The following is a 27,208-nucleotide window of genomic DNA, read 5'->3' as shown; positions in this document are numbered from 1 at the left end:
GTCAATGCACATACCAGAAGCAACTACTTTAAGTTGATGCTTACCACTCTTCCTCCCATTTCTCTCTCTCTCTCTTTTCCCTCTAAAATCAATCAATAAATCTATAAAAAATAAAAGAAAATCTCATATAACCATTAATAGAATTATTTGGACTATTGGAAGCATTTCTAGGCATTTTGAGGACAATTACCCATTCTATCAAAGCACTCATTCATAAATGGCTTTATCTCTACTCTGAGAGAATTAATGATTAGATTTGGCGCTGCTTCCTAATCATGATCTTGACAATAACCTTTCTAATCTGTTTAGTCTTCACGCTATAGACAATAGGGTTGAGCACAGGAGGGATGAGCAGGAAGACATTGGCCATGATGGTGTGGACAAATGGAGGTGCTGAATGGCCGTAGCGATGAACAAGAGACAAGCTGATGAAAGGGATGTAGAAGATGGCAACAGCACTGATGTGAGATGTGCAGGTGTTGAAGGCTTTCTGCCGCCCCTCTGAGGAAGCAATGTTGAGGACAGATCGAATGATCAAAACATAGGAGAGCAAGATGCAAGGGCAGTCAAATCCTGTCGTAGAGAAGAGTGCAAACATACCAAGGATACTGTTGATTCTATTGTCTGTGCATGAAAGCTGAATGAGATCAACATGGTAGCAGAAGGAATGTGAAAGGACCATAGAACTGCAGAAGGACAACCTCTTGACAAAAAGTACAACAGGCAACATGACAGCGACATTTCTTACTAACATGCTCACCCCAATCTGGGCAATCCTGGCATTGGTGAGGATGGTGGTGTATCTCAGTGGGAGACAGATGGCCACAAAACGATCAAAGGCCATGGCCAGCAAAACACCAGACTCCATGAGAGTAAGTGCATGGAGAAAGAACATCTGGGCAATGCAGGCATTTAACTTGATCTCTCGAGTTTCAAACCAGAAGACACCAAGGGTAGTGGAAAGTGTGCAAAGAGACAAGCTCAGGTCTGTGGCTGACAGCATAGAGAGGAAATAATACATGGTCTCATGGAGGCTCTGTTCACGGAGCACCACAAACAGGATCATGCTGTTCCCAGACAGGGCAATGACATACAGGAGACAAAAAGGGATGGAGAGCCAGGCCTGGGCTCCTCTCAAGCCTGGAATACCCGTCAGGAGGAAGGTCAGAGTCTGAGCATTTGTATTGTTGAGGTCCAACATAATGAAGGACTGAGAAGGCAGGGATGTTTAAATAGTTGAACATGACATATATTGAATATATATATATATAGCTTATCACTTTGAACATCTTTGTGATATTCTGAGACTCACTAAGTTACTTTTGCTGATAGTAAACTTCTTTCCTAAGTTCTTACTATTTCTCACTTGTTGAGAAGAGAGAACTTGATAAAGTATACCACATGCAATTTTCTTAAGTCTGTAATTCTCTCTGGTGGAAACAAACATCACAATTAAATCAACACTAATAATAAAAAGCCCCAACAGATTGCTTAAAATATACTATGAGAAATCTGATTTCAAGTATTTTTAAAAAATAAATTATTAATCCTGAAATAAAGCACTAAAAAATCAAATCACATTGAAATGTAGATATTATTATGTTTTCCAGTCATATGTCCAGAAGAATATCAAAGACATCCTAAGATACACATGTCTATATATGTGATAACAGTGTAGTCGAAAGAACAACCCCAACAAAAATTAGTATAGCTCTCATTTATTGTGATTTCCCTGTTATTGATATTTATATGTATTATAAATATAATTTTATCCATACACCAACTCTGAGTAGTATATGAATCTATCTGCATATGAGAAAACTAAGATTTAATAATTAAATAATCTCTCAATGTTAGCTCTATAAAGTACTGCCTAACTGTTGAGAGAAACTGCGTATATAATATAAATGGAGAAAAGAAAGAAAAAAAAAGGAAAAAGAAGGAAGAGAGGGAGAAAGAAAGATAAAAAGATTGAAAGAGAGAGGAGAGGAAGGGAGGGAAGGAAAAACTGGGGCAGAAAGACAACCTTGCCATTATTTTAACACAGTACAATAAGCACTGCAGTTTATAAAATAGCAGCACTGGCTACTGCTGAAACACAGAGAACCCTAACGGTGAGCATTTCTTGAACACATACTATGTACCGATGCAATCATCTTTATATCTATAATCTCATTCAATAATTATAACATCCAATGAAGTTAAAAAATGTGTTATCCCTAATATACATGCAGTGAAATTGATAAAGTAACTAAGAGTTTACTCCAAATTATGCAGTTAAGCAGTAGAAGCGCTGGAGTTGAAACCTGAATATATGACCTCAATATCTTTATTCAATAAGGGTGAGAACTGCATAACAGTAATTTCTACACCATTCTGATGAATATCCCTAACAGACATTTTTCAGATGTGTGCTTTCAGAGGCAGATTATGTTTAATGTAGCATCTGTGGAGTAGAATACTGAATTTCAGATGTTAATTTCATATGGAGTGTGCAAATATGAAGAAATTCTTTAGCCTTTTCAGGAATGAAATCTCACTGATGGTTTCTGTGCTAAGGGCTCAGGAAATCAGGCTACACCCAACTATGGAAAGCAACACTAAAACAGAACTTCCAAATTCTGTTGACTCATTTGAGTGACTCATTTATCCAACACTGACATAATTATGACACTGATGACACTTTCTTTATTAAAATTTTCTCTCCTCTAGTATTATATGACACTAGTCTCTGTTATTTTTCTTCTACTATACATCAAATTCTTTTTCTCGTTTGATTTTGTCCCCAAGTACCTTAAATATAAATCTTTTAAGGATCTATCTACCCTTTGCCCATTCTCAAGACATTTAAATAATTATCTTGCCAATTTTCACACTTTCACTTATTTAATGACAATATTCAAAAAGATATCTGAAAGCCACCTTTGGTTTCTAGATTCCTGAAGACAGAAATTACCATACTTCTGGATATTGCTATATGAATGTCTTGTGGATAAATCAAATTCAGTGTGTTCAAACCAAATTAATCATGTTCCCTTATAATTATTCTTACTTCTATATATATTCTATATAAAGTTTATAATTTTCACAAAAATTAACCAGTTGTCTAAGTCAAATCTCCCACTCTTTTTTTTTTTTTTATATTTCTAATGGTCACCACTCTCAAGCAATTACCAAGTCTTTTGTATTCGGTTTCAAATATCTCTATTTCTTATTTCCCCTCTTCTTCTCTATGCCAGAAAAATATAAATGAGAATAACAATCTTTTAAGCTAAATGAAAATGATAAAACCATATCTCAGAACTTGTGGTGCAAAAAACATTTGAGTGAAATGTATAGCTTGAAGAATAGACATTTATTAAAAGACAAGGATGTGAAATATTATTTTTTAAGGGTTCAATATAAGATGCTATTAATATTTAAATAAATGTCAAGAGACAACAAAAATAAAAAGCACAAGTAAATGAGTTAATAATAAAACCAAAGTTGATTATTTAGAAAGAAAATATAAGAACTTTCTCAAGAGTAGTCAAAAAAAACTTTAGAAAAGTGATTAATAGCATAATAAATTAAAAAGAAAAGTAGATGGGTAAATGTTAACTATAATAAAATAGCTACATAACTATAACACTATATTTGGCAAGAGCTATAAAATAAATAATTTTATAGGAAAATCTCAATGACAGAACTAACCCAAGAAATAAATTCAGCAGAGAGAAAAAATGACAATGACAGGAAAAACTCCACCAACAACCAAACTTGAAGAATAAAAACTTAGAGTATTTCTATCTTTTACAAATCATACTGTAGCAGAAAAGATGGAATTGCTATCCACCCTCCCCAAGGACAATATTTGAAGACTTTTTTTTATTATTAAGTGAGAGGCAGGGAGGCAGAAAGACAGACTCTCACATGCACCCTGACTGTGATCCACCCAGCAAGCCCCCTACTGGGGCAATGCTTTACCAGCCTGAGGCTGATGCTCTGTTGCTCAGCAATCAAGCTATTTTAGTGCCTGAGGTGAGGCCATGGTGCTGTCCTTAGCACCCGGGGCCAACTTGCTCAAAGCATTCGAGCCATGGCTCTGAGAAGAGAGGAGAGAGAGAGAGAGAGAAAGAAAGGGGAGGAGAAGAGGTGGAGAAGCAGATAGTCGCTTCTATTGTGTGCCCTGACTGGGAATCGAATCTGGGACTTTCACAAGCCAGGCCTAAGCTCTACTGCTGACTCAACTGGCCAAGGCCAATACTTGGAGACTTTAGGTTGTCATAACCCTGGATAAATACTACTGGCATCTAGAGGGCAGATTCCAGGGATGCTTACATCATACAAGGCAAAAAACAGCAGAGAATTATTCAGACCAAGAGGTCAGTAGGGATGAGGTTTAAGAAATGCTATTTAGAGCATAAAAAACATAAAAAACATGAGAAGCTATTCATCTAATTAGTTATGATGACATGCAAACATTAAAACATTTTAGCAAGTCAGATCTAACTGTGCTCTTAAATAATATTGCACTTTGACATAGTAGACATTGTCTTATAAATGAAAAAATTCAGTTTAAATAATATATCAATGGTATAACTATGTTTCTAAATTAAAAATGTGTTTTATCTAGAGAGATAAGCAAAGCAGAAGATTCAACTGCAATTCACAATCAAATTCTTAATATTTAGAAAGAAAATTAGTTCCCAAATGAAAGGTAACTTCCAGAAATTTGAAGCAAATATGTTTAGTGGTGACCTATTGGAAGAATTTTTATAAAAATCACTGACAAGAGAAGAATACCTACTATTGTAACTATTATTCAACATTTCATGGGACAATATCAGGAAATGAAAAAAAAATCAATGAAGTAAAAGGGGATGATGATATTACTTTTGAAAGGAAACAAAAATGTCTTTTTTTAGGTTTTAATTGATTTTTTTACCTGAAAAATCCAAAAAATAAATTTCAAACTTTTAAAACAGTCTACCAAAGTGACCAGATAAAAGATCAATATCACAAACTAATAGCTATTGCTGTTCACAAAAATTACTCACTAAAAAAACTTTATAAAAATAAAGATTTTTTAATAGCCACAGAACTATAAAATACATTGGTATAACAAAAGTTTGTGTTTTGCAGCAAAAGGTAAGGTCTATAAAAATTTACTGCTGAATTTAAAGTCCTTTATTTCTCTCCTGAGGGTAAAAATATTCAATAGTGAAAAATATGTGAATTCTTCCATTAATACATAAATTTAAAGCATTATCAGTCATTAACACAAAAGAGCTTTTAATGGATTAAAACAGATGGTTCTTAAAATGTATTAGGTACAATAAATAAGCAAATATTGGCAGTATAATATTGAAAACAATAGGTGATATCCTTTGATATATAAAAATGTAGTAAAGGCCATTGCAATTAACAAAATGTAATTGTCAAAATTTTAAAAAGTATATCCCCAGGAAGTGTTTCCCAAAAAAAATGTATAAATGAGGATAAAGAATATGATGATAATGACATATCCATACAAAAAAGAATTGATATGTGAGGGATGATGCTTGGTCAATTGGCTAACAATTTACAAAAAAATATTTTTTAAAATCTGTATTTTTCACATTCCTTTAAGAATTTTAAAGTGAAACAAAACTCATATAATAATATCAAAATAAGAGAAAATGCATTTATGACTCTTTTAGGAAATCCCTTCTTAAATATGATAAAATTAAAACCATTAAGTAAAATATTGATACAGAACACTTCATCAAACTTAAATACTTACTGATTGCAAAAGAGACTGTAAACAGAATCAGTAGTGTAGTATGCCACTCTTGCAGTAGAAGGTCAAAACCAAACAATGCTGCTGCATTTGCTCTAAACTAGATCATGTGTCTGTTTTTGTGTGATGTCAGTCTGGGGTTTGATGAATGGTGAGGGAGTTGGGAACAGAGAAAAATGACACTAAATAGAATTCTGTGTCTAAAGGTTTTGGTCATGAAGGACGTAGTGGACACTGGGATGTGTTATTCTGGTTCAGCAGATGAAGGCAGAAGTCCTCACTCCATCGCTGACAGGAGATAGGACCTTGTTAACCCATTCCTATCATCTGTAAACCTGGTACTTTAAAAATATCTCTGATCTACTTCCAGTTGTTTTTCAAATGGTCAGATGCAAAGATGCATTTGAAATCCTTCTTTCTAAATATAAATAGGTACTATTAAGAGAGCTATTAGAAAGCTCAGAGTATGAGGATTCTGTAAAAAGGTGGAGCTGATGCCAAGTGGAAGAACTCAAAGAGCTGATTTTCTAGAAAATAAGAAAGAAATCAGCTAAATTTCAAAGCTAAGTGAAACAACAATAAAATATACATTAAATGTTAAGTTTTGTTAATACAGAATCATAACAATTTACTCCACTTTCTTGACTTCACTGACTTGGACATTTTCTCCCTGAAAGAAATGCTGGTTTGCAAACACACTGATCTCTGACTAATTTTCAGAACCTTCAGCTTTAAACTGTCACTCTGAACCCTTCTTCCCAACTTCTCTACTATTCTACCCCTGATTCACAGTCATTTGCTTCTAAGTACCTGCCTCCACTTTTCATCCCTCCCTCTGGTATATCCCTCGCCTTCCAAGTAAGCTCTCGCCATTCCCTCTTCTAGGTCTGCTGTTTGTGGCCCTAGGCATCATTACCTGGTTCCTAACAGAGGGAGATCTGCCTTTCTGTTCTCTGCCCAGCCAAGTATATATGTAGGTGGCTTTTAGACCAGGTCTTCTCTAAAGAGCCCAGAATTAACCTAGCCCTGCTGCCAAGAGACCGCTGGGGTTTGGAAATACTATAATTAGATGAATAGTGTGATCCTAGGTGTGAGAACTTGAATTTCCCAGGAGGTTTCACCACATCAGACTGAAGCAGGTCTGAATAATATGTTTACCATCTCACTTTAATTATTTTATTATCTTCATATTATTTTTAATAAATATAAACATTCTTTTTTCTCTTCATTGATTTTAGATCTTTATTTACTGCAATGTGGGATGCAGGCCAGAAATGCCCTTATACATCCCTCTTTCTCTTCTTTTTCTGTTCTTCAATTTAGTCACCCAGCATAATATTTTCCTGAATAAGATAGATAAATTTATATGTGGCCTTGGAGCCAAGATTTTGTGTTTCAGTTGTTTGAACTTTAAAGCAAACAAATTTTTATTGAAATAGGATTAAACAAATATTACCCAACACAAAATCTAGAACACATGCTGTGACTAAAAAGAGAATGGTATATCATCCTAAACCGCTAAGTACATATCACTGTTAAAGGAAGCATGTATTCATCAAAACAAAATTGATTCTTTTCTGTACACTGATTCATTATGTCAAATTTCCATTTAATTTACATTGGGTCATGGTTTTCTAAGATGACTTTCTGCTTACTCTGGGATTCAAGTTATTTTCCATTTTGCCTGCTGGCAGGATAAAGGCAGGCCTTCTTCATCATCTCTGACTAACTGCTATTTACTCAGAGTGGTAATTAAATGCTTGCAAGAATTAATGACCATTCAAATTTCCTCAAGACTCTGTTAAAATAAAAATTCTAATTCTTTATGTTTGGGATGGAGCCCTGAGTTCTGAATTTCTGACACCACTTCTGCTCTGAGGCCATATTTTGTGCAAAACTTTAATCCATTCTATATTTTGTAAAGCATATTGTATTGCTGCTTTCCTGGGATTACCTTACATGGCACCCCTGAGCCATTTCCACTTATACTTGGTTAACAATAGTTGAACTTGATTGGAATTCTGTTTCATGTTGCTGAAGCATATACTCCAGTTTTATTCATAAAAACAATGGCTGCAATAAATGACATTTTTTTCTCTGTTCCTGCCTGTCTAAATATATATGTATATATATTATACTTTATTAATAGATTGGCTTTATATAAAATTTTAAGGCTTTGAATAATTTTCTCAGCATATCTGAAAGTTTAGTTAATATAATGAATAAGACTAGAGATAAAATTCTGGGTCTGTAGATTTACACTGTAAAAACTTAACCTCACTGTGCCTTAGTTTCTCTACCTATAAAATAAAAATAGTGACACCCATTTCATGGAGTTGTTGTAGGGATTAAGTAATCATGTAGTTTTAAAACCTTTAGAATACAATTCTGCCATATTAAAACTATTAAACAAACCTCAACTATTTACTGCTAGGCCTGTGAGACAAAACTGAACTTATCAGCCTTTCCTTGCAGGTCATGTCCCTATTTTAAAACATTAGGCTCTACTCTTTATCCACAATAATATCCATAATATTGTTTCTATATATACATTTTCCCCCAGTTTTTTTTCTTCCTTTTTCTTATTTGCTGAGTAGTATTTTATCGATTGAGCGTAGAAAAATTTGTTTAACTGATTGACAGGTATTTCAGTTATTTCCACATTTTATGTTATGATTACAGCTGTTATAAGTATTCTTTAACATTTTTGGTGTATATGTAGACCATTTATTTGGTGAATGCAACTAACAGTAAAATTCCTAGGTCAAAAAGATACTTAAATTTAGTAAGGTTAAATAAATTGCTGGAAATGTTCCTGATGTGGCTACTCTTAGTGCTTGTATACTCCAATTGCCTGACAGTTTTTGCCAATACTTAGTATTGTCATTGTATTTAATTTTATTTATTCTAATGAGTTTGTATGGGCTCTTCATGGTTTAATTTTTTTTTCATTTTCCTATTGTAATAATGTTGAGTACCTTTTCCATTGTCAGTGTAAGAAACATCTAAACCTGTAAGAATTTTTATGAGGTTATTTCAAATTGATGACAATAGTCAGGACGCAAAATCTCAATGGATTGAGAAAATGGCAGTTTCACTACTTATTTTATACATCAGAATCAAAGGGGAAGATATAAAGGTTTCATGAAATCTATGTGATAATTTAGGCGGCAGGCAGATATAAGATAGTTAAGAATGATTGACACGATAATAACAGATTTGTGATCTCTGCTCTAGTGGGCACCTGCTTTCTGAAAGATCTGGAAAAGAACATTGTTCTTACATTTCAAAGACATGCTATTCTTAAGGTATGTTATTGTAGATGCAGAAAAGACAACAAGCTCAGTTAAGGTAATATCACCTTAAGACATTACTACCTATCATGAACTACTTTTAGTTAGAAAGTTTTAATTTTAGACCATCTTACTTAAGGTCTCTAAATTCGTAAAGCTTCCGTGTAAGTCTTTCATGAGCTTTTCAGGTTTAGTATGTGGCTCTTTTCTCATCCACTATATATACAGATAGATAGATAATAATATATATGTATTATCCATACATTTACCTTCCTTTTAAAGTACCAGTGTAAATCATTTACTTAAAATTTTAATGAGTTATCTTTTTTAATTAATTGTGATGCTTTGTTTTTCAGCTAGAAGCACTATAAATATTTTTTCTATCTGTGGCTTGTTTTTTTCATATTTATTATAATATCATTTGAAGTAAATTTTTAAATCAAGCTTAATGTTGAATTTTTTCTTTAATGACTAATGCCTTCTGTGTCCTAAGAAATCTTTGCTTTCCTCAAGTTTATGACAATATTAACTTACTTTTCTTCTTTTAAAATATTCAGTTCTGAAAGAGAGGAACTTTCAGCCACGAATACTATACCCATCAAAGCTATCCTTCAAATACGAAAGAGAAATAAAAACATTCACAGATACAGAAAAGATGAGGGAATTTATCATCAGAAAACCCCCACTCCAGGAATTACTAAAGGGGGTTCTCCAATCAGATACAAAGAACAAAAAAAAAAACAGAACCACAAGTAAAATCTCCAAGAAGAACACAATAAAACCAAACTTAAACTGTGACAACAACAAAAAGAAAGAGGGGGAGAAGATGGAGATTAACAGTAGCAAAGGACGATGGAGTGCAAAAGTACTCACAAAATAGTTCGCTACAATAAACAGGGTAGGGACCCTTTTCATTACTCAAAGGTAACCACCATTGAAAAAACCACCACAGAAGCACATGAGATAAAAAAGATAGCAACAGAGGAAAGATGTATGGAATACAACCAAATAAAAACAAAAGATAGAAAAACGAAAGAGAAGGATCAAACAAGACACAAAACTAACAGAAAGCAAGATATAAAATGGCAATAGGGAACTCACAAGTATCAATAATGACACTAAATGTAAATGGATTAAACTCACCAATAAAAAGGCACAGAGTAGCAGAATGGATTAAAAAAGAAAATCCAACTGTATGCTGCCTACAGGAAACTCATCTAAGTAACAAGGATAAAAACAAATTCAAAGTGAAAGGCTGGAAGACAATACTCCAAGCAAATAACATCCAAAAAAAAGCAGGTGTAGCAATACTCATATCGGATAATGCTGACTACAAGACAGGAAAAGTACTCAGAGACAAAAATGGCCATTTCATAATGGCTAAGGGGACACTGAATCAAGAAGACATAACAATTCTTAATATATATGCACCAAACCAAAGAGCACCAAAATATATAAGACAGCTACTTATTGATCTTAAAACAAAAACTGATAAAAATACAATCATACTTGGAGACCTCAATACACCGCTGACGGCTCTAGATCGGTCATCCAAACAGAGAATCAACAAAGACATAGTGGCCTTAAACAAAACACTAGAGCACCTGGATATGATAGACATCTACAGGACATTTCATCCCAAAGTGACTGAGTATACATTTTTCTCCAGTGTACATGGATCATTCTCAAGAATTGACCATATGTTGGGCCACAAAAACAACATCAGCAAATTCAGAAAAACTGAAGTTGTACCAAGCATATTTTCTGATCATAAAGCTTTGAAACTAGAATTCAACTGCAAAAAAGAGGAAAAAAATCCCACAAAAATGTGGAAACTAAACAACATACTTTTAAAAAATGAATGGGTCAAAGAAGAAATAAGTGCAGAGATCAAAAGATATATACAGACTAATGAAAATGACAATACGACATATCAGAATCTATGGGATGCAGCAAAAGCAGTGATAAGAGGGAAGTTCATATCACTTCAGGCCTATATGAACAAACAAGAGAGAGCCCAAGTGAACCACTTAACTTCCCACCTTAAGGAACTAGAAAAAGAAGAACAAAGACAACCCAAAACCAGCCGAAGAAAGGAAATAATAAAAATCAGAGCAGAAATAAATGAATTAGAGAACAGAAAAACTATAGAAAAAATTAATAGAACAAGGAGCTGGTTCTTTGAAAAGATCAACAAAATTGACAAACCCTTGGCAAGACTTACCAAGGAAAAAAGAGAAAGAACTCATATAAACAAAATACAAAATGAAAGAGGAGAAATCACCACAGACACCGTAGATATACAAAGAATTATTGTAGAATACTATGAAAAACTTTATGCCACGAAATTCAACAACCTAGAAGAAATGGATAAATTCCTAGAACAATACAACCTTCCTAGACTGGGTCAAGAAGAAGCAGAAAGCCTAAACAGACCTATCAGTAGAGAAGAAATATGAAAAACCATTAAAAACCTCCCCAAAAATAAAAGTCCAGGCCCTGACGGCTATACCAGCGAATTTTATCAAACATTCAAAGAAGACTTGGTTCCTATTCTACTCAAAGTCTTCCAAAAAATTGAAGAAGAAGCAATACTTCCAAACACATTTTATGAGGCCAACATAACCCTCATACCAAAACCAGGCAAGGATGGCACAAAAAAAGAAAACTACAGACCAATATCTCTAATGAATACAGATGCTAAAATACTAAACAAAATACTGGCAAATCGAATACAACAACATATTAAAAAAATAATACATTATGATCAAGTGGGATTCATCCCAGAATCTCAAGGATGGTTCAACATACGTAAAACGGTTAATGTAATACACCATATCAACAAAACAAAGAACAAAAACCACATGATCTTATCAATAGACACAGAAAAGGCTTTCGATAAAATACAACACAATTTTATGTTTAAGACTCTCAACAAAATGGGTATAGAAGGAAAATATCTCAACATGATAAAGGCCATATACGATAAACCATCAGCTAACATCATATTAAATGGCACTAAACTGAAGGCTTTCCCCCTTAAATCAGGAACAAGACAGGGTTGTCCACTCTCTCCACTCTTATTTAATGTGGTACTAGAGGTTCTAGCCAGAGCAATCAGACAAGACAAAGAAATAAAAGGCATCCATATCGGAAAAGAAGAAGTAAAGGTATCACTTTTTGCAGATGATATGATCCTATACATCGAAAACCCCAAAGAATCCACAAAAAGACTACTAGAAACAATAAGCCAATACAGTAAGGTCGCAGGATACAAAATTAACATACAGAAGTCAATAGCCTTTCTATATGCCAACAATGAAACAACTGAGAAGGAACTCAAAAGAATAATCCCCTTCACGATTGCAACAAAAAAAATAAAATACTTAGGAATAAACATAACAAAGAATGTAAAGGACTTATATAATGAAAACTATAAACCATTGTTAAGGGAAATCGAAAAAGATATAATGAGATGGAAGAATATACCTTGTTCTTGGCTAGGAAGAATAAATATAATCAAGATGGCTATATTACCCAAAGCAATATACAAATTTAATGCAATTCCCATCAAACTTCCAATGACATTTTTTAAAGAAATAGAGCAAAAAATCATCAGATTTATATGGAACTATAAAAAACCCCGAATAGCCAAAGCAATCCTAAAGAAAAAGAATGAAGCTGGGGGCATAACAATACCTGACTTCAAACTCTATTAAAGGGCCACGACAATCAAAACAGCATGGTATTGGCAGAAAAATAGACACTCAGACCAATGGAACAGAATAGAAAGTCCAGAAATAAAACCACATATATATAGTCAAATAATTTTTGATAAAGGGGCCAACAACACACAATGGAGAAAAGAAAGCCTCTTCAATAAATGGTGCTGGGAAAACTGGAAAGCCACATGCAAAAGAATGAAACTGGACTACAGTCTCTCCCCCTGTACAAAAATTAACTCAAAATGAATCAAAGATCTAAACATAAGACCTGAAACAATTAAGTACATAGAAGAAGACATAGGTACTCAACTCATGGACCTGGGTTTTAAAGAGCATTTTATGAATTTGACTCCATAGGCAAGAGAAGTGAAGGCAAAAATTAATGAATGGGACTACATCAGACTAAGAAGTTTTTGCTCAGCAAGAGAAACTGATAACAAAATAAACAGAAAGCCAACTAAATGGGAAATGATATTTTCAAACAACAGCTCAGATAAGGGCCTAATATCCAAAATATACAAAGAACTCATAAAACTCAACAACAAACAAACAAACAATCCAATAAAAAAATGGGAAGAGGATATGAATAGACATTTCTCCCAGGAAGAAATACAAATGGCCAACAGATATATGAAAAGATGCTCATCTTCTTTTGCTATTAGAGAAATGCAAATCAAAACGGCAATGAGATACCACCTCACACCTGTTCGATTAGCTGTTATTAGCAAGTCAGGTAATAGCTAATGTTGGAGAGGCTGTGGAGAAAAAGGAACCCTCATACACTGTTGGTGGGAATGTAAAGTAGTACAACCATTATGGAAGAAAGTATGGTGGTTCCTCAAAAAACTGCAAATAGAACTACCTTATGACCCAGCAATCCCTCTACTGGGTATATATCCCCAAAACTCAGAAACATTGATACGTAAAGACACATGCAGCCCCATGTTTATTGCAGCATTGTTCACAGTGGCCAGGACATGGAAACAACCAAAAAGCCCATCAATAGATGACTGGATAAAGAAGATGTGGCACATATACACTATAGAATACTACTCAGCCATAAGAAATGATGACATTGGAACATTTACAGCAAAATGGTGGGATCTTGATAACATGATACGAAGCGAAATAAGTAAATCAGAAAAAACCAGGAACTGTATTATTCCATACGTAGGTGGGACATAATAGTGAAACTAAGAGACATTGATAAGAGTGTGGTGGTTACGGGGGGGGGGGGAGGGGGGAATGGGAGAGGGATAGGGGGTGGGGAGGGGCACAAAGAAAACAAGATAGAAGGTGACAGAGGACAATCTGACTTTGGGTGGTGGGTTTGCAACATAATTGAATGACAAGATAACCTGGACTTGTTATCTTTGAATATATGTATCCTGATTTATTGATGTCACCCCATTAAAAAAATAAAATTAAAAAAAATAATAAAAAATAATAAAAAATATTCATAGTTTTAACTTTTAAATTGGGGTTTATATTATATTTCAAATATTTTTTATCTCTTATGAATTGAGGTTCATTTTGTTTTTCATTCAGATATCTGTTTTAGTACCATAAAGACATTTTTTTTGTCACTGAATTGAATTGATATCTTTGTTGAAATTAGTTAAATATGTCTGGGGCTATCTCTGGTTTCTTTATAAGTTTTTTAATAATGTGCTGATCCAGTGTCACATAAATACAAGGCCACACGACATATCAGCACACTTTAACATTGTGTAAAATATCCTTTCAATTATAAATGTACATACTCTAACAAAAATTTCCTTCACACAGATAAATTCACATTAATGTAATCTCATCAACACACTCTCTGACAAATGAATTCAAATTCCCTGCTTTTGTACTATGTACACAGAGGAGAAGGATAGTTTGGGGTTAATGCTTCCAGCTTTAATCTCTAGTCTCAGAGGAAGCCAATGCATGAGGAGGCGTGGCGCTTTGGAGGAGGAGGAGACCTAAACTTGGGAGAAGGGAAAAGCCAGACTTTACTATATCTTTAAATATAGGTCCTAATCTGAGGTCTCGGCTAATGGCTGAATCCCAGGAACCCATCAGAGCTGCTCATGGTCATGAGTGGCTTGGTCCGAGATGAAACAGAAATAAAGCAGAGCTCAAGGCGAGTGGTTCCCTGTGCCGCAGTCATCTCTGCCCTTCACAAAGAGCAGTGGACTCACAGAGGCTCCAAGAGGCTGGAAGGCAAGGGGTGCACTGTGCAAAATGGCCTGATTCACTGGGGGCTACAGGTCCAGAGATCCATGACTGCTCAAATTCCTTCCGAGAGGGAGAGAAGATTCAATGCTCCCACTGTATTTCAGGGAGACTTTAAAAAAGTAGAAAGACTACCTCCATATGCAATCCCTCCACAAAGTAAGTTAAATTTGAACCTGATACTGCTCCCTCATTGTTGTTCTATGCTTTAGTTTTAGATATCACAAAGTGAGAATACATAGTATAAATGTCACTAAATCTATTTCTTAGCAAGATCTCAGCCCATTGTATGTTTCATCTCTATCAACTTGAGCAACTGTTGAACTAATGGACATAGCTATTTCCATGTAATGAGTAGAGTAATGGAGGCTCCACAGAGCCAGTGAGTGCCAGAGCTGGAGTAAATTCATATTCACAAATGAAAACAGAGTTCCATCAGTATGAGAACATAGTTTTTGTAACCATATTTCCTGAACTAAAAGCAAGGTCAAATTCTCACAAGTAATGTTGTACGTTGGGGAAAAGAAAGATTGAATCTGAAGTTCAATATGTGATCACCCTAGCTATAATGCTTGAAAAAAATAACAGTTTCATCTTTCAATGTGCAGTATGCTCATAAGCTCTCTAGCCTATGAAGGGTGGGGACGGAGAATATATTTAAAATCAGGGAAGGCAGAAAAGAATTTGGGGCAAAGAAGTATAATACTCTTTCTTTTCCTATCCTTTTGGAAATGCACACTTCTATCCCTAACCCAGATGCAAGCTGATAACCTGTGCTTTCCCTAGAAACATTTTGAAAACCCCACACACTGCACAAAATGACCAAAAATTGTTAACTTCCTATCCACTCTCGTAACTTATAGCTTTACCTCTGCGATGTTGAGTTCTTAAGGCTGAGAGAGTGAAAAAGTACTGGAATTGCTAAGAGTGAGGGCACCAGATGCCATGGGACAGCAGCAGAAAGTGCAGAGAAGGAAGAGAGGCACCTATCAAGGGCCCCTGGGTCCCACTTCAGACTTGGGTTCTGGGTCAGCTTTTCTCCTCCATTGTTCATCCAAGAAAGAAAATTTTAGAGCAGAAAATCAGAAGCAATGGAACATGGAAACTAAGAAGCATCTCTAATGGGAGAGCTCTGATCTGTGAGAAGACCCTTGGAGAGTCTAGGGTATAGACAAAGCAGAGGAGAAAAATTGGCTTTTGAAAGAAGCTGCACACTGTGAGAGAGTCACTAACCCAAAAAGTATGTGGAACAGGTAAATTCTCCATTAAGGCTCATAGGCAGGACTAATAAAAATGTTATCTTAGAGAAAGCAACCCATACCCAGAAGATCAACCCAGAGCATATTCTAGAGCCACTCCCCTGAAGTAGCAGAGATTCTAGGTTCAAGTACAGATCTATATATAATATTCAGCATATAATTTTGCATATCTATTATCTGCCTTTGTAATGATAGGGCAACAATCTCTGCTTTACTCCACAAGGGTGACTGTCCCAATCAACCATTATCTAGCAGAGGAAGTATACTACCGAAACCATGAGATGTGGAGTCATGTACTCGGCACTAATTTATTGTGTTTCCCAACTGGTTTCCAACCCTAAAAATTGATTAAATAGAGGGATAAAAAGGACCCAGGGAAAAGGTTAAACAAACCAGTTGTTAGTTCTAAAAAATATAAGGGTGAGAATTGCTATGACAATATTTGTCAAGAGAGTTTTCCCTTAGCAGATTCTACTTTCAAGAAAAAATATTGATTCTTATAAGAAATTACACATATAACTAGTATGTACTGCTTCTATTTTGAATGGCATGGATATAAATAAAAGATCAAGAGTAGCATCACTTTATGTTGTAAAGTTTTATTTATTAAAGTAGTTGAAATTATTCCAGTTTCTCATTAAACCCTATTGCCTTATGATTCAATTGCTCCTTTAAAAAGATTACAAATAATGTTATTTGATTGTTATCATTTTCAGAGAGATTACTTTCCCAATGAAGAACAATATAACTATCCTGTGATGTCGGCTTCAGGGAATAGCTCTTCTCATCCTGTGTCTTTCATCTTGCTTGGGATCCCAGGACTTGAAAGTTCCCAATTTTGGATTGCCTTTCCATTTTTTGCCATGTATGTTTTGGCTATAGTTGGCAACATCACTGTCCTTCACATAATTCGAACTGACCATACCCTGCATGAGCCCATGTACCTTTTTCTAGCAATGCTGGCTGTCACTGACCTGGTCCTCTCTTCCTCTGCCCAACCTAAAATGCTGGCTATTTTCTGGTTTCATGCTCATAAGATTGAATATTACGCCTGTCTCATCCAGGTGTTCTTCATCCATGCCTTTTCTTCTGTGGAGTCTGGGATGCTCATGGTTATGGCCTTGGACCGTTATGTGGCTATCTGCTTCCCACTTCATCATTCTAAAATCCTGACCCCATCTGTAGTGGGTAAACTGGGGACAGTTGTGATGACAAGAGGGCTGTTGTTGGTGAGCCCCTTCTGCTTTATGGTCTCCAGGATGCCCTTCTGCCCCAGCCATGTCATTCCTCAGTCATATTGTGAGCACATGGCTGTGCTGAAGCTGGTGTGTGCTGATACGAGAATAAATCGTGCATATGGGCTCTTTGTGGCCTTCTCAGTGGTTGGCTTTGATATGATTGTCATCAGTATATCCTATGTGATGATCTTGAGGACTGTGCTGGGGTTGCCCTCCAGTGAAGCCCAACTCAAGGCTTTTGGCACATGTGCTTCTCATATCTGTGTTATCTTGGCTTTTTATATACCAGCCCTCTTTACTTTCCTCACCCACCGCTTTGGTCAGTATGTGCCCCAAGTGGTACACATTATGTTGGCTAATCTCTATCTACTGGTGCCTCCCATGCTCAACCCCATCATCTATGGACTTCGAACCAAACAAATCAAGGACAGGGTTATTCAAGGATGTTGTGGAAAAGACCCCTGATCCCAGGGACTAGGCATCACAACCACCCCAGTTGCCCCACTGATCTGGGTATATAAATGCAGAACAACTGCCAGACCATCACATATCATCATTAAGTCATTTCTGTGAATAACTGGCCCAGAGTTTGGCAACCTTCCAGAAGCTAAAATAAATCATTTACAAAATGTTCAAAACAAGAGTTCTCTGAGAGGTGTGGTTGATGCTGAATTTACCTATGTTCATCATCACAAGAAAACAGCAATTAATATGTTTAACCCTAAAATTTGTAAGAATTTGAAAAGAATTTTATCTTCCACAGACCACTAAGGTGAAAATTATTTTTACATTGTTTGTAGAAGGATAAGTTGGTATAACTTGTTTTAAAAAAAAGTATATAAATTTCCATCAAAACAGTTAAAGGTATATATATATTTTCTCTATTTTGAAATCTCTTTATAGAAATAGAATTTATTTTAAAATTACAAAGACATGTATAGATCTTCTATGTGTCTTCTGTTTTACTAATACTCAACAGTCATGTGTTTTATTTTCTTAAAACTGGCAAAGAATTTTTTTAAGGCAGCCACCAAATCATTCTTATTGCTGCATGTCCAACACTTAGACAGCAACAGTAAGTGCTTAAATATTTGTTACGTGAATAACTAAGTCAATAATGAATACTATATTCTAAAAAGGTCTCATGTAGGATTTAAAAATAAGTAAATCATGTTTTGAGTTCTTGGGAGCTCACTTTCACAAGGAACATAATACATGAACCTAAACTGTGTTATGGGTTTTTGACTTACTGGCAATAGCAATGGTTTAAGCGGCAGCTACTGAAGAAACTATCCCTAAGGCATCATCTCCTTTCCCAAGGTTCCCAGCAATGAAGCCCAATATTTTTTTAGAAATAGCCATGGAGGGAGAGAAGCAGGACTCAGAGTCAGAAGACATAGAAGCTAGTCCCAATACAGGCCTTTCCTCAGGGTGTGATTGAGGAAGTTTCTACTATTCCCTAGACCGGCTCTTCGGTCACCATTCCCTCAGCTGTTGGAACAAACAATAATCACTTATTAGACCTGCCTACTTCCCAAGAAACAGAGAAATTTTTATGCCTACACAAGGAAATTTGTGTATTTATGAATCCCTCCATTGGCAAGAAGATGTGAGGGCACAAAGGATATCAGGTATCACTGAGGAGGTGATGACTAATTTTTGTCTTAAACTGAGTAGCTTTAATTGATAATCTGGATAACCATGGGAAGTAGAAGCAAAGCTGAGAAGTCAGCATTTGCAAAGACAATAAACCATGAAAGATCTAAGAGGAACCCAGCAAAGGGGTTATGGAGAGAAATGAGGCTGCCCAGCAAACTACAGGCTTGATTTTTTCCTAGGAGGTTAGGTTTTAGCTTGCAGCACAGACAGCCTCCATTGTGTTTGAACCAAAGAACCTTGGACAAAATCAGGATGCAGACTTTTCTTGTTGAGACTCTTGAGAGAAACTGGGTCCCAAGGGGAAAAAATGAAATCCTGACAAGTAGAGCAGGCCCTAAATCAAGGAGGCAAATTGTGGAAACAAACATCCTTTCTCCCCCATTGTCTTGATTTCTGCAATTCATTTTAATTAAAGAGAAAGTATTTAAATACACACATAGGCGTAATAAAAAAGTAATTTCTTTTTTAAAAACAGTTGATTTTTATGTGGAAATAAGTTACAAGTGTTAATCTAGCATTTACTGTGACTTCTTTCCATTTGGAGATTTAATGTTTAGTCTTTATTATATAAATTTAAACTATAATTTATGAACACTGCCAGCAGGAAAAACAATATAGTCCAATTGTTTTAGGTTTAATTTAAGATAATTATGTGTATTTCTTAACATGATAAGTGGTTTTCTGTTTAGACAATTTTCTAATCACCTAGATCTCATAGTTTTCAGCCTTCTGGGAATGATTTGGTGAGGGAGAAGAACAACCAGGAGATCATAGAGCAAAGGGACTCACACACAGCACACTTTGTGCTATCACAGGGCTGCCAATTATTGGGACAAATGATACAGTGAAATCGACAGCATATGGACACATCTAATACCCAGATATCATGTGACCATCCTAAATGACACAAGAAAAAGTATGAATGAAGCAGAACTGGCCTAGTAAAACTAGTTATAGTAATTGAATTTATGGGCTTGGGACCAATGCAGTGGACAACATCTCAGTTTAGGAGGACGGAAAAGTTAGCAGGGCCAGAAAGAAATGCATAGTTCAAAGGAGTAGTTAGTATAGGCCACACCAAAGAAGTAGACTGTTTCTCTCAACAGCAACAGCATAGCTGATATAGAACAGGAAACAGATCTAGAATTGGGAATCCTCCCACCTTGGAAAGACACCAGGAGCAGATAGGGTGGCAACCCCCAGGGGTGACATCAGAAGATGATTACTATTGGAAGAAGAACCTAATATATGAACTCTATAATGAATCCAAGGATTGTAACAGAGTTAAAACTTAGTTATTAGCTTCTTCTGAAAATACCTATTTGAAGCTAGGTCTTTATAAAGGTAATCAAGTTCAACTGAGATCACTAAGGTGAGCCTTACTCCAATATGACTGGTATCCTTTTAAAAAGGAGGGGTTTGGACACAGAGATAAGCATGCAAGAACATGTGAACACAAAGGCAGAAATTGAAGTAATGAACCTACCAGTGGGTTGGTGGGGGGGGGGGGGAAGAACACTTCCTAACTTATTTTGTGAGGCCACTAAACCTTGAAAGGGTGTTGCAAAGCAAAAAAAAAAATTAAAATCAAATTTATCATTAATACAGCCACAAAAATTCTAAAGAAATATTATCAAAAACAACCTAGTAAGGCTATTTAACATTCATATATATATTTTACCACATTAATAAAAGAGAAAAAAAGCTATGTAATTCTTCATTAAATACAAAAAAATTTATTTCAATATATATTCATGTTAACTTAAAAATTGGATTAGAAACTTACTCATTAAAAATCATGGTTAATGTTGAAATGCAGAAAATATTCCTTCTGAGTTTGGGCATGGAATAGTGATACTTACCATCACCACTTTAACTTAACTTTGTATCAAAGACTAGTATAATAAAGCAAAAAAAAAAAAAAGGCAAACACTGAATCATTGTAAAGACAAAATAAAATAATTTATTCACAGATGACATGGTTATTTACATAATCAGAAAGAATAGGCACAGCCTTAAATAAAATGAGATGAATAAAAGATAACTAAATAAAAAAATTAAAATAGCAATTTAATTCTATAAACCAATAATTAATTAGAAAGTAAAGTTCTAACATCATATCATATAAAATAGCATCAGAAATCATACAACTTAGAATGAATCAAATGCAAATTAGTAAAGGTATCAATAGAAAAAAATTATTAAGCATTAATTCAAGAAACTAAAGAAGATATATAAACACTAAGATTTCTCATGTCCATGAATTATAAAGTTCTATATTTTAAACAGGTTAGTCTTCCAGAAATGATCAATAGATTTTATTCAATCTTAATCAACATTTTAGAAGGTTTTCCTATAGACATTGTTCAAATGTTTATGAAAAGGTGAAGAATCTAGAAATGCCAAAGTTCTGTTATAAAAGAATAAAATTGAAGGGCTTATACTACCAGGCAACAAAGGACAATATAAAAACAGTGAACTATCAGTGCAAGGAGAGAATAAACTAATAGGACACGACAGAAAATCTAGAAACAAATTCATATAGAGTTATGTGACATATACCAAAAGTGATTTTACAGTGCAATGGCAAAAAAAAAAAAGCTTACTTTAATCATGGATACCAGATCTATTGGATGACCATATGGAAATAAAAGACATGAATGAGAAATGAGGAAGAAAAGGAACACAAGTCAATAAAAATAGACAAAAGACTTGGAAGGGTCAATCTTTGGTCCATAACCACTGAAACAAGTAACCCTCTGTTACTGAAATAAATTATAATGAGTATTCACCTGTTTTTTGTCAACTTTCTCTCTAATTGTGTCATTTGTAATTTTTTCTAGAAAACATAAGCAACTTTCATTAAAAAAACTTGGAAAGGTATTTCCTAAAAATAGATATTCAACCAGCATAAAAGAAAGGGAAGAAAAAAAGAAAGAGAGAGAGAAAGAAAGGGAGGGAGGGAAGGAGAGAGAGAGAGAGTAGTGAAGCTTTTTATTCTTTCAGTCTAATAGAATTCGGCACAATAATTTGCTTATACTTCATTTATGTTCTTGAAGTATCAGTTTAGACTTGCAGGTAGCATTATGATGTTTGAATGTAACCCCTCATACTTACTGTTGTTAAAAGCTCTCAAACAAGAAAGCATAGGAACAATAGTCAAATAGAATTTAAAGAAAAATAGCTACTTCAGAAACATATTACTGGTTTCATTGAGATCTAAGCAAATGAAAGACTCTCCCTTCCAATGTGGGGCTTCTCTATAAAGGATGAACATGTTTGGGTGTTGGTCTTTCCCACTCCTATGAATCTAGAATTGCTAGGCCTATCAAGTAATCTGCACCCATACTCAGCTGCCCATATTGAAAAGGATGGAGAGATTCTCCCAAGAGTCTAGGACCTTCAACTTATTACCATAGGAAAACTGCAAGTACTAGAGTAAGAACACATGCACATGAGAACTCCTTATTCACAAATAGTGATGCCAGCCACTAGCAAAATGGAATTCAATTAATATATTAGAAGCTCGCCCATTTCTTGAGGAAAGCTAGTGAGGGGTTGGGCAAAGATGGATTCAGGATTGGATATTATCATTCCCTCCTAAAGGGTAAATGTGGTAATAAAGAAACTGGGGCTTGGAGACTGGTTTCCAAATTTCTTCATTCTTTATAGTCACCATAATTGTTTCAATAAACACTGGTTTACTTTCCTAACTTCCCAGCATACTAATAATCTAGAGACAGTGACATGCATCATTTTATTCTCCAATGACAGAGCAAAATGTCTCTACATCCGTTTGTATAGATGATTTGCTTTATTAGATGATTTGGTTATTTAAGGATCCTGTGGACCACTTATCACTTGAATTAGTTGCTAAAACCCTTCTGAGATTACACAGCACTGTCCTATATTAATAGATGAAAAGAGAAATTTTTCAGTTTTCCTCTGTCTGTGACCCCAGGGAGATTCACATTTTGCCAATAATCCCACAGCTCAACCCCACTTTACTATAAAGTGCTTGGCTCCAGAACTGTAACTTGATCTCTGTCTGCTAGTGAAGACAGAAAAGACTTCTCTTTCCACATGAAGCTGGTAAGAAGGTAGGAAAAGGTATTAATTAACTTTGTGCTTTGACAGTTACCTACTTACAAATAGTAGATGAGCTTGTAGAAAAATTAGATAATGTTATGATCACCCCTAAACTCTGGAATCCATATAACAGATTTATGATTTCTAGATTATCATTAAGTATTGTAATGATTTTTTTCAGGTTTAATTGAAATTAAAAAGGAACTGTAGAAACTAGCATAAAGGGAATAGTAACATGTATACTTACTACAGAGTATTTGCTCTCAAAAAGTAAACTTTCTCTAGTATTTTAAAATGCTTAATTAAAAAATATCAATGGTATAATAATTAATACTGCAATTATTGGATTTTAAGCATTTCTAGAATTAATTTTTAACAATAAAATGTATTAATTTAAATATTATTTTAAAAATTTGAATTGACAAGATTTTAAAACATTTATGACATTACTGTGTGTATTGATTCAATTGCCTCTCCTGTTCTCTGACATACCTAATGAAAATATATATCTGCCTTATCTTCAAACCAGCATCCATCACTTCATACTCCTGGAACAGCAATAAATATTACTCTAATAACTCATGTGGGGCAAAAAGTAGGTACTTGTTAAAAAGAAAGGAAATTCTGGCATATTCTACAACATAGATGAACTTTAAGGACACTATGTTAAGTAAAATATGCTATCACAAAAGAAAAAGTACTGCATGATTCTATTTACATAAGATATTTAGAGTAATCAAAACCATAGGGAGAGAAAGGACAATGGTTCCCTACTGATGAGAATCAAAAAATGGAGAATTATTGTTTAAATAGTTATAGTGTTTCGGTTTTACAAGATGAAAAGAGTTCAGGAGGTAATTGATGGTAATGGTTGCACAACATTATAAATATATTTAATACCATTGAATTTTACACTTAAAAATAGTTATAATGGAAAATTTAATGTTCAGTGTACTTGATCACGATAAAAAAATTTCTGTTTAAAGTAGCATTGGGTAAAAATGTTCCCACATGACCCTCCGCTAACCTACCTGTTTGCCACTTACTCTCTGTTGTCAGTGGAAATAATGATAATCATCATTTTTTAAATTAAAATTTTGGAGTAAAGTTGGTTAATAAAATTATATAGGTTTCAAGTGTACAATTCCATATATTGCATTGTATCATCTTTTTTGAGGGCTAATTACTACCATGCTCTAAATAAATCACCTGGTACTTTCCTAAGAGATTTTCTATACCAATGAATCCCTATCATTGTATATTTCCAAACTCTTGTTATTTACTGTATCTTGGCCCTGGCCAGTTAGCTCAGCCAGGTAAGAGTGTCACCTGGAAGCAACAAGGTTGTGGTTTCGATCCCAGACAGGATGTACATGGAAACAACCAATAAGTGCAAGACTAAGTAGAAAAAATAAATGCTTCCCCTCCCCCTCCCATCTCTCTCCCTTTTCTCTCTGTCTCTCTAAGAACCAATCAATAAATAAAAAAAATTAATCCCTGGCCGAGTGGTTAGAGCATTGTCCTGGGGACAGAAGTTGCCAGTTCAATTTCCCTGTCAGGACACAAACGGAAACAACTCAATGTTCTTATCTCTCTCTCCCTGCCCCTCTCTCAAAAATTAATTAATTGATTGATTAAATACATACATTTCTCTAAATTTGTATAATCTTATGAAAATTCTCCATTCACCTAGAGTCTCTTTTAGTCATGGCCTCTTCTTGCCTTTATTGACAGTGATCTAGAAATAATGTACACTGTGCCTCCACTATTTGTTTTTTTATTTTTTTCTCATGCAGCAGGTTCTCAGCTTACATTGGTGGACTTCAATTGCTTTTTCTCAAGGTCACAAATGTTATTTTTACATGGGCTCTCATTTAAAATTTTTAACCCTTGCCTGACCAGGTGGTGGTGCAGTGGATAGAACATTGACCTAGGAAACTAAGGACACCCAGGTTCAAAGTCCCCAGGTCACCACACTAAGTGTAGGCTCATCTGAATTTAGCACAGGCTCACCAGCTTGAGCACCAGGTTGCCAGCTTGACTATGGGATCATAGATATGACTCCAAGGTTGCTGGCTTGAGCCCAAGGTCACTGGCTTGAGCAAGGGGTTGCTGGTTCAGCTGAAGTCCCTCAGTCAAAGCACATATGAGAAAGCAAATAATGAACAACTAAAGTGCTGCTAATATGAGTTGATGCTTCTCATTTCTCTGCCTTACTGTCCCTCTTTCACTAAAAAAATAAATTAATTAAAAAAAATAAAAATTTTAACCCTTAGGTAGATTTGACCACATAAGCTCAACAGCATTATTCATGTACACTGAGTCATGAATCCATGAATTCACTGAGCATGAAACCATGCTCTCTTGGTTTTTATAGTTCTTGAGAAGGTCTAGACTCATCTTACTTTAGGATATAGTTCTTTCTTGTAAATCTGCATATTCCATCTTCACTGGTTTTAACTTATAAGTCCACTCTCTGAGGTTTTTCACCCGCACTGTTAGATTAAAAAGATTTACAACATTCAAATATATAAGGAGCTAAAATTTGAATTTTTGTCTCCAGTGCAAATCTTAAGTTTTTTGCTTAAAGATTCACACCTATATAGGCACTGCAGACCTAAGGATATTGTTTTGCATATTTCTTAGTCATTTCATATATGACATATTTAAACTTGAATGTAATTACTGTTCTTAAGAAAGTCTTTGTTCATATAATCTTATGATTTAATGGAGCTTAAAAGTATGTTAATATATAATTATTATCAAAATGTATAAAGTTAAACAGAAATAATATTTTTAATTTAAGGTTTAAAATATTTATGTATATTGACAAATATTCCTTATATGAATGTAGATGAATGTCAGATTTTTGAGTTTTCTCAATTATAACGTATTTATTTAGAAACTTAGATACCTCTTCTTACCCCCAAAAAATTACCTAGATATTTTTATGTAACCATGTAATTTTTTACTTCTATAGGATGTGAGCAGTGTGAGGACAAGTACTACAAATCTACAAAACATGAAGATTTTAGGTAACTTGACATCTATACTTCCTACTTTCTTACTGACCAGCATACCTGGTCTGGAGTCTGTCCATGCCTGGATCTCCCTTCCCTTTGGCTTTCTTTATGCCATTGCTCTCTCTGGGAACAGCATGATCCTGTTTGTAATCATTACCCAGAAAAATCTCCATGAACCCATGTACTGTTTCCTCTCTATGCTGTCAGCTACTGACTTGGGCTTGACTATTTCTACAATGTCAACAACATTACCCATCTTCTGGTTTAATGCAAGAGAAATCAGTCTAGATAACTGCATTATCCAGATGTTTTTTCTTCATGGATTTACCATCATGGAATCTGGAGTGCTAACAGTTATGGCCTTTGACCGCTATGTGGCAATCTGTGACCCACTGAGGTACACTATCATTCTCACCAATTCTAGAATTATTCAGATGGGCATCATAATAATTACACGTGCTATAGTATTAATAATACCAGTACTCTTGCTCCTTAAGCCCCTCTATTTTTGTAGAGAAAACATCCTTTCTCACTCTTATTGTTACCATCCAGATGTGATTAAATTAGCATGTTCAGATTCTCAAGCCAATAGCATTTATGGATTAATTGCTATCATCCTAACAACAGGAGTGGATATATTATACATTGTTCTGTCTTACATCTTGATCATTTACTCTGTGTTTAGTATGGACTCCCTCAAAGAACGGCACAAGGTATTCAGTACTTGTGTCTCTCACATTGGAGCAGTTGCTATTTTCTACATCCCCATGATAAGCTTGTCCTTGGTGCACCGCTATGGCCAATCAGCCCCCAAAATGGTCCATTCAATGATGGCCAATATATATCTACTTTTGCCACCTGTGCTCAATCCTATCATCTATAGCATAAAAACAAAACACGTTCGCAAGGCTATACTCAGGCTTCTTTTTACAAGATAA

General features: G+C 34.9%; 3 protein-coding genes across 3 annotated transcripts; 2 read left to right on the top strand and 1 right to left on the bottom strand.

Moving 5' to 3' along the window:
• Positions 1–250: 250 nt before the first annotated feature.
• On the bottom strand, positions 251–1,201 carry OR51F2 (olfactory receptor family 51 subfamily F member 2). Its single transcript, XM_066253749.1, has one exon. It carries the CDS (start codon positions 1,199–1,201, stop codon positions 251–253), a length of 951 nt encoding a protein of 316 aa, XP_066109846.1.
• Positions 1,202–17,019: 15,818 nt separating this feature from the next.
• On the top strand, positions 17,020–17,964 carry OR52R1 (olfactory receptor family 52 subfamily R member 1). The gene has a single exon (XM_066253748.1). The coding sequence runs from the start codon at positions 17,020–17,022 to the stop codon at positions 17,962–17,964; it is 945 nt and encodes a 314-aa protein (XP_066109845.1).
• An 8,281-nt stretch (positions 17,965–26,245) lies between these two features.
• On the top strand, positions 26,246–27,208 carry LOC136320590 (olfactory receptor 51F1-like). The gene has a single exon (XM_066253747.1). It carries the CDS (start codon positions 26,270–26,272, stop codon positions 27,206–27,208), a length of 939 nt encoding a protein of 312 aa, XP_066109844.1. The 5' UTR covers positions 26,246–26,269.

The sequence above is a fragment of the Saccopteryx bilineata genome, chromosome 1 (genome assembly GCF_036850765.1).
Source record: "Saccopteryx bilineata isolate mSacBil1 chromosome 1, mSacBil1_pri_phased_curated, whole genome shotgun sequence".
Classification (NCBI taxonomy): Eukaryota; Metazoa; Chordata; class Mammalia; order Chiroptera; family Emballonuridae; genus Saccopteryx; species Saccopteryx bilineata.
Note: the sequence above shows the minus strand (reverse complement) of the source record. Positions and strands in the feature narration are given on the sequence as shown.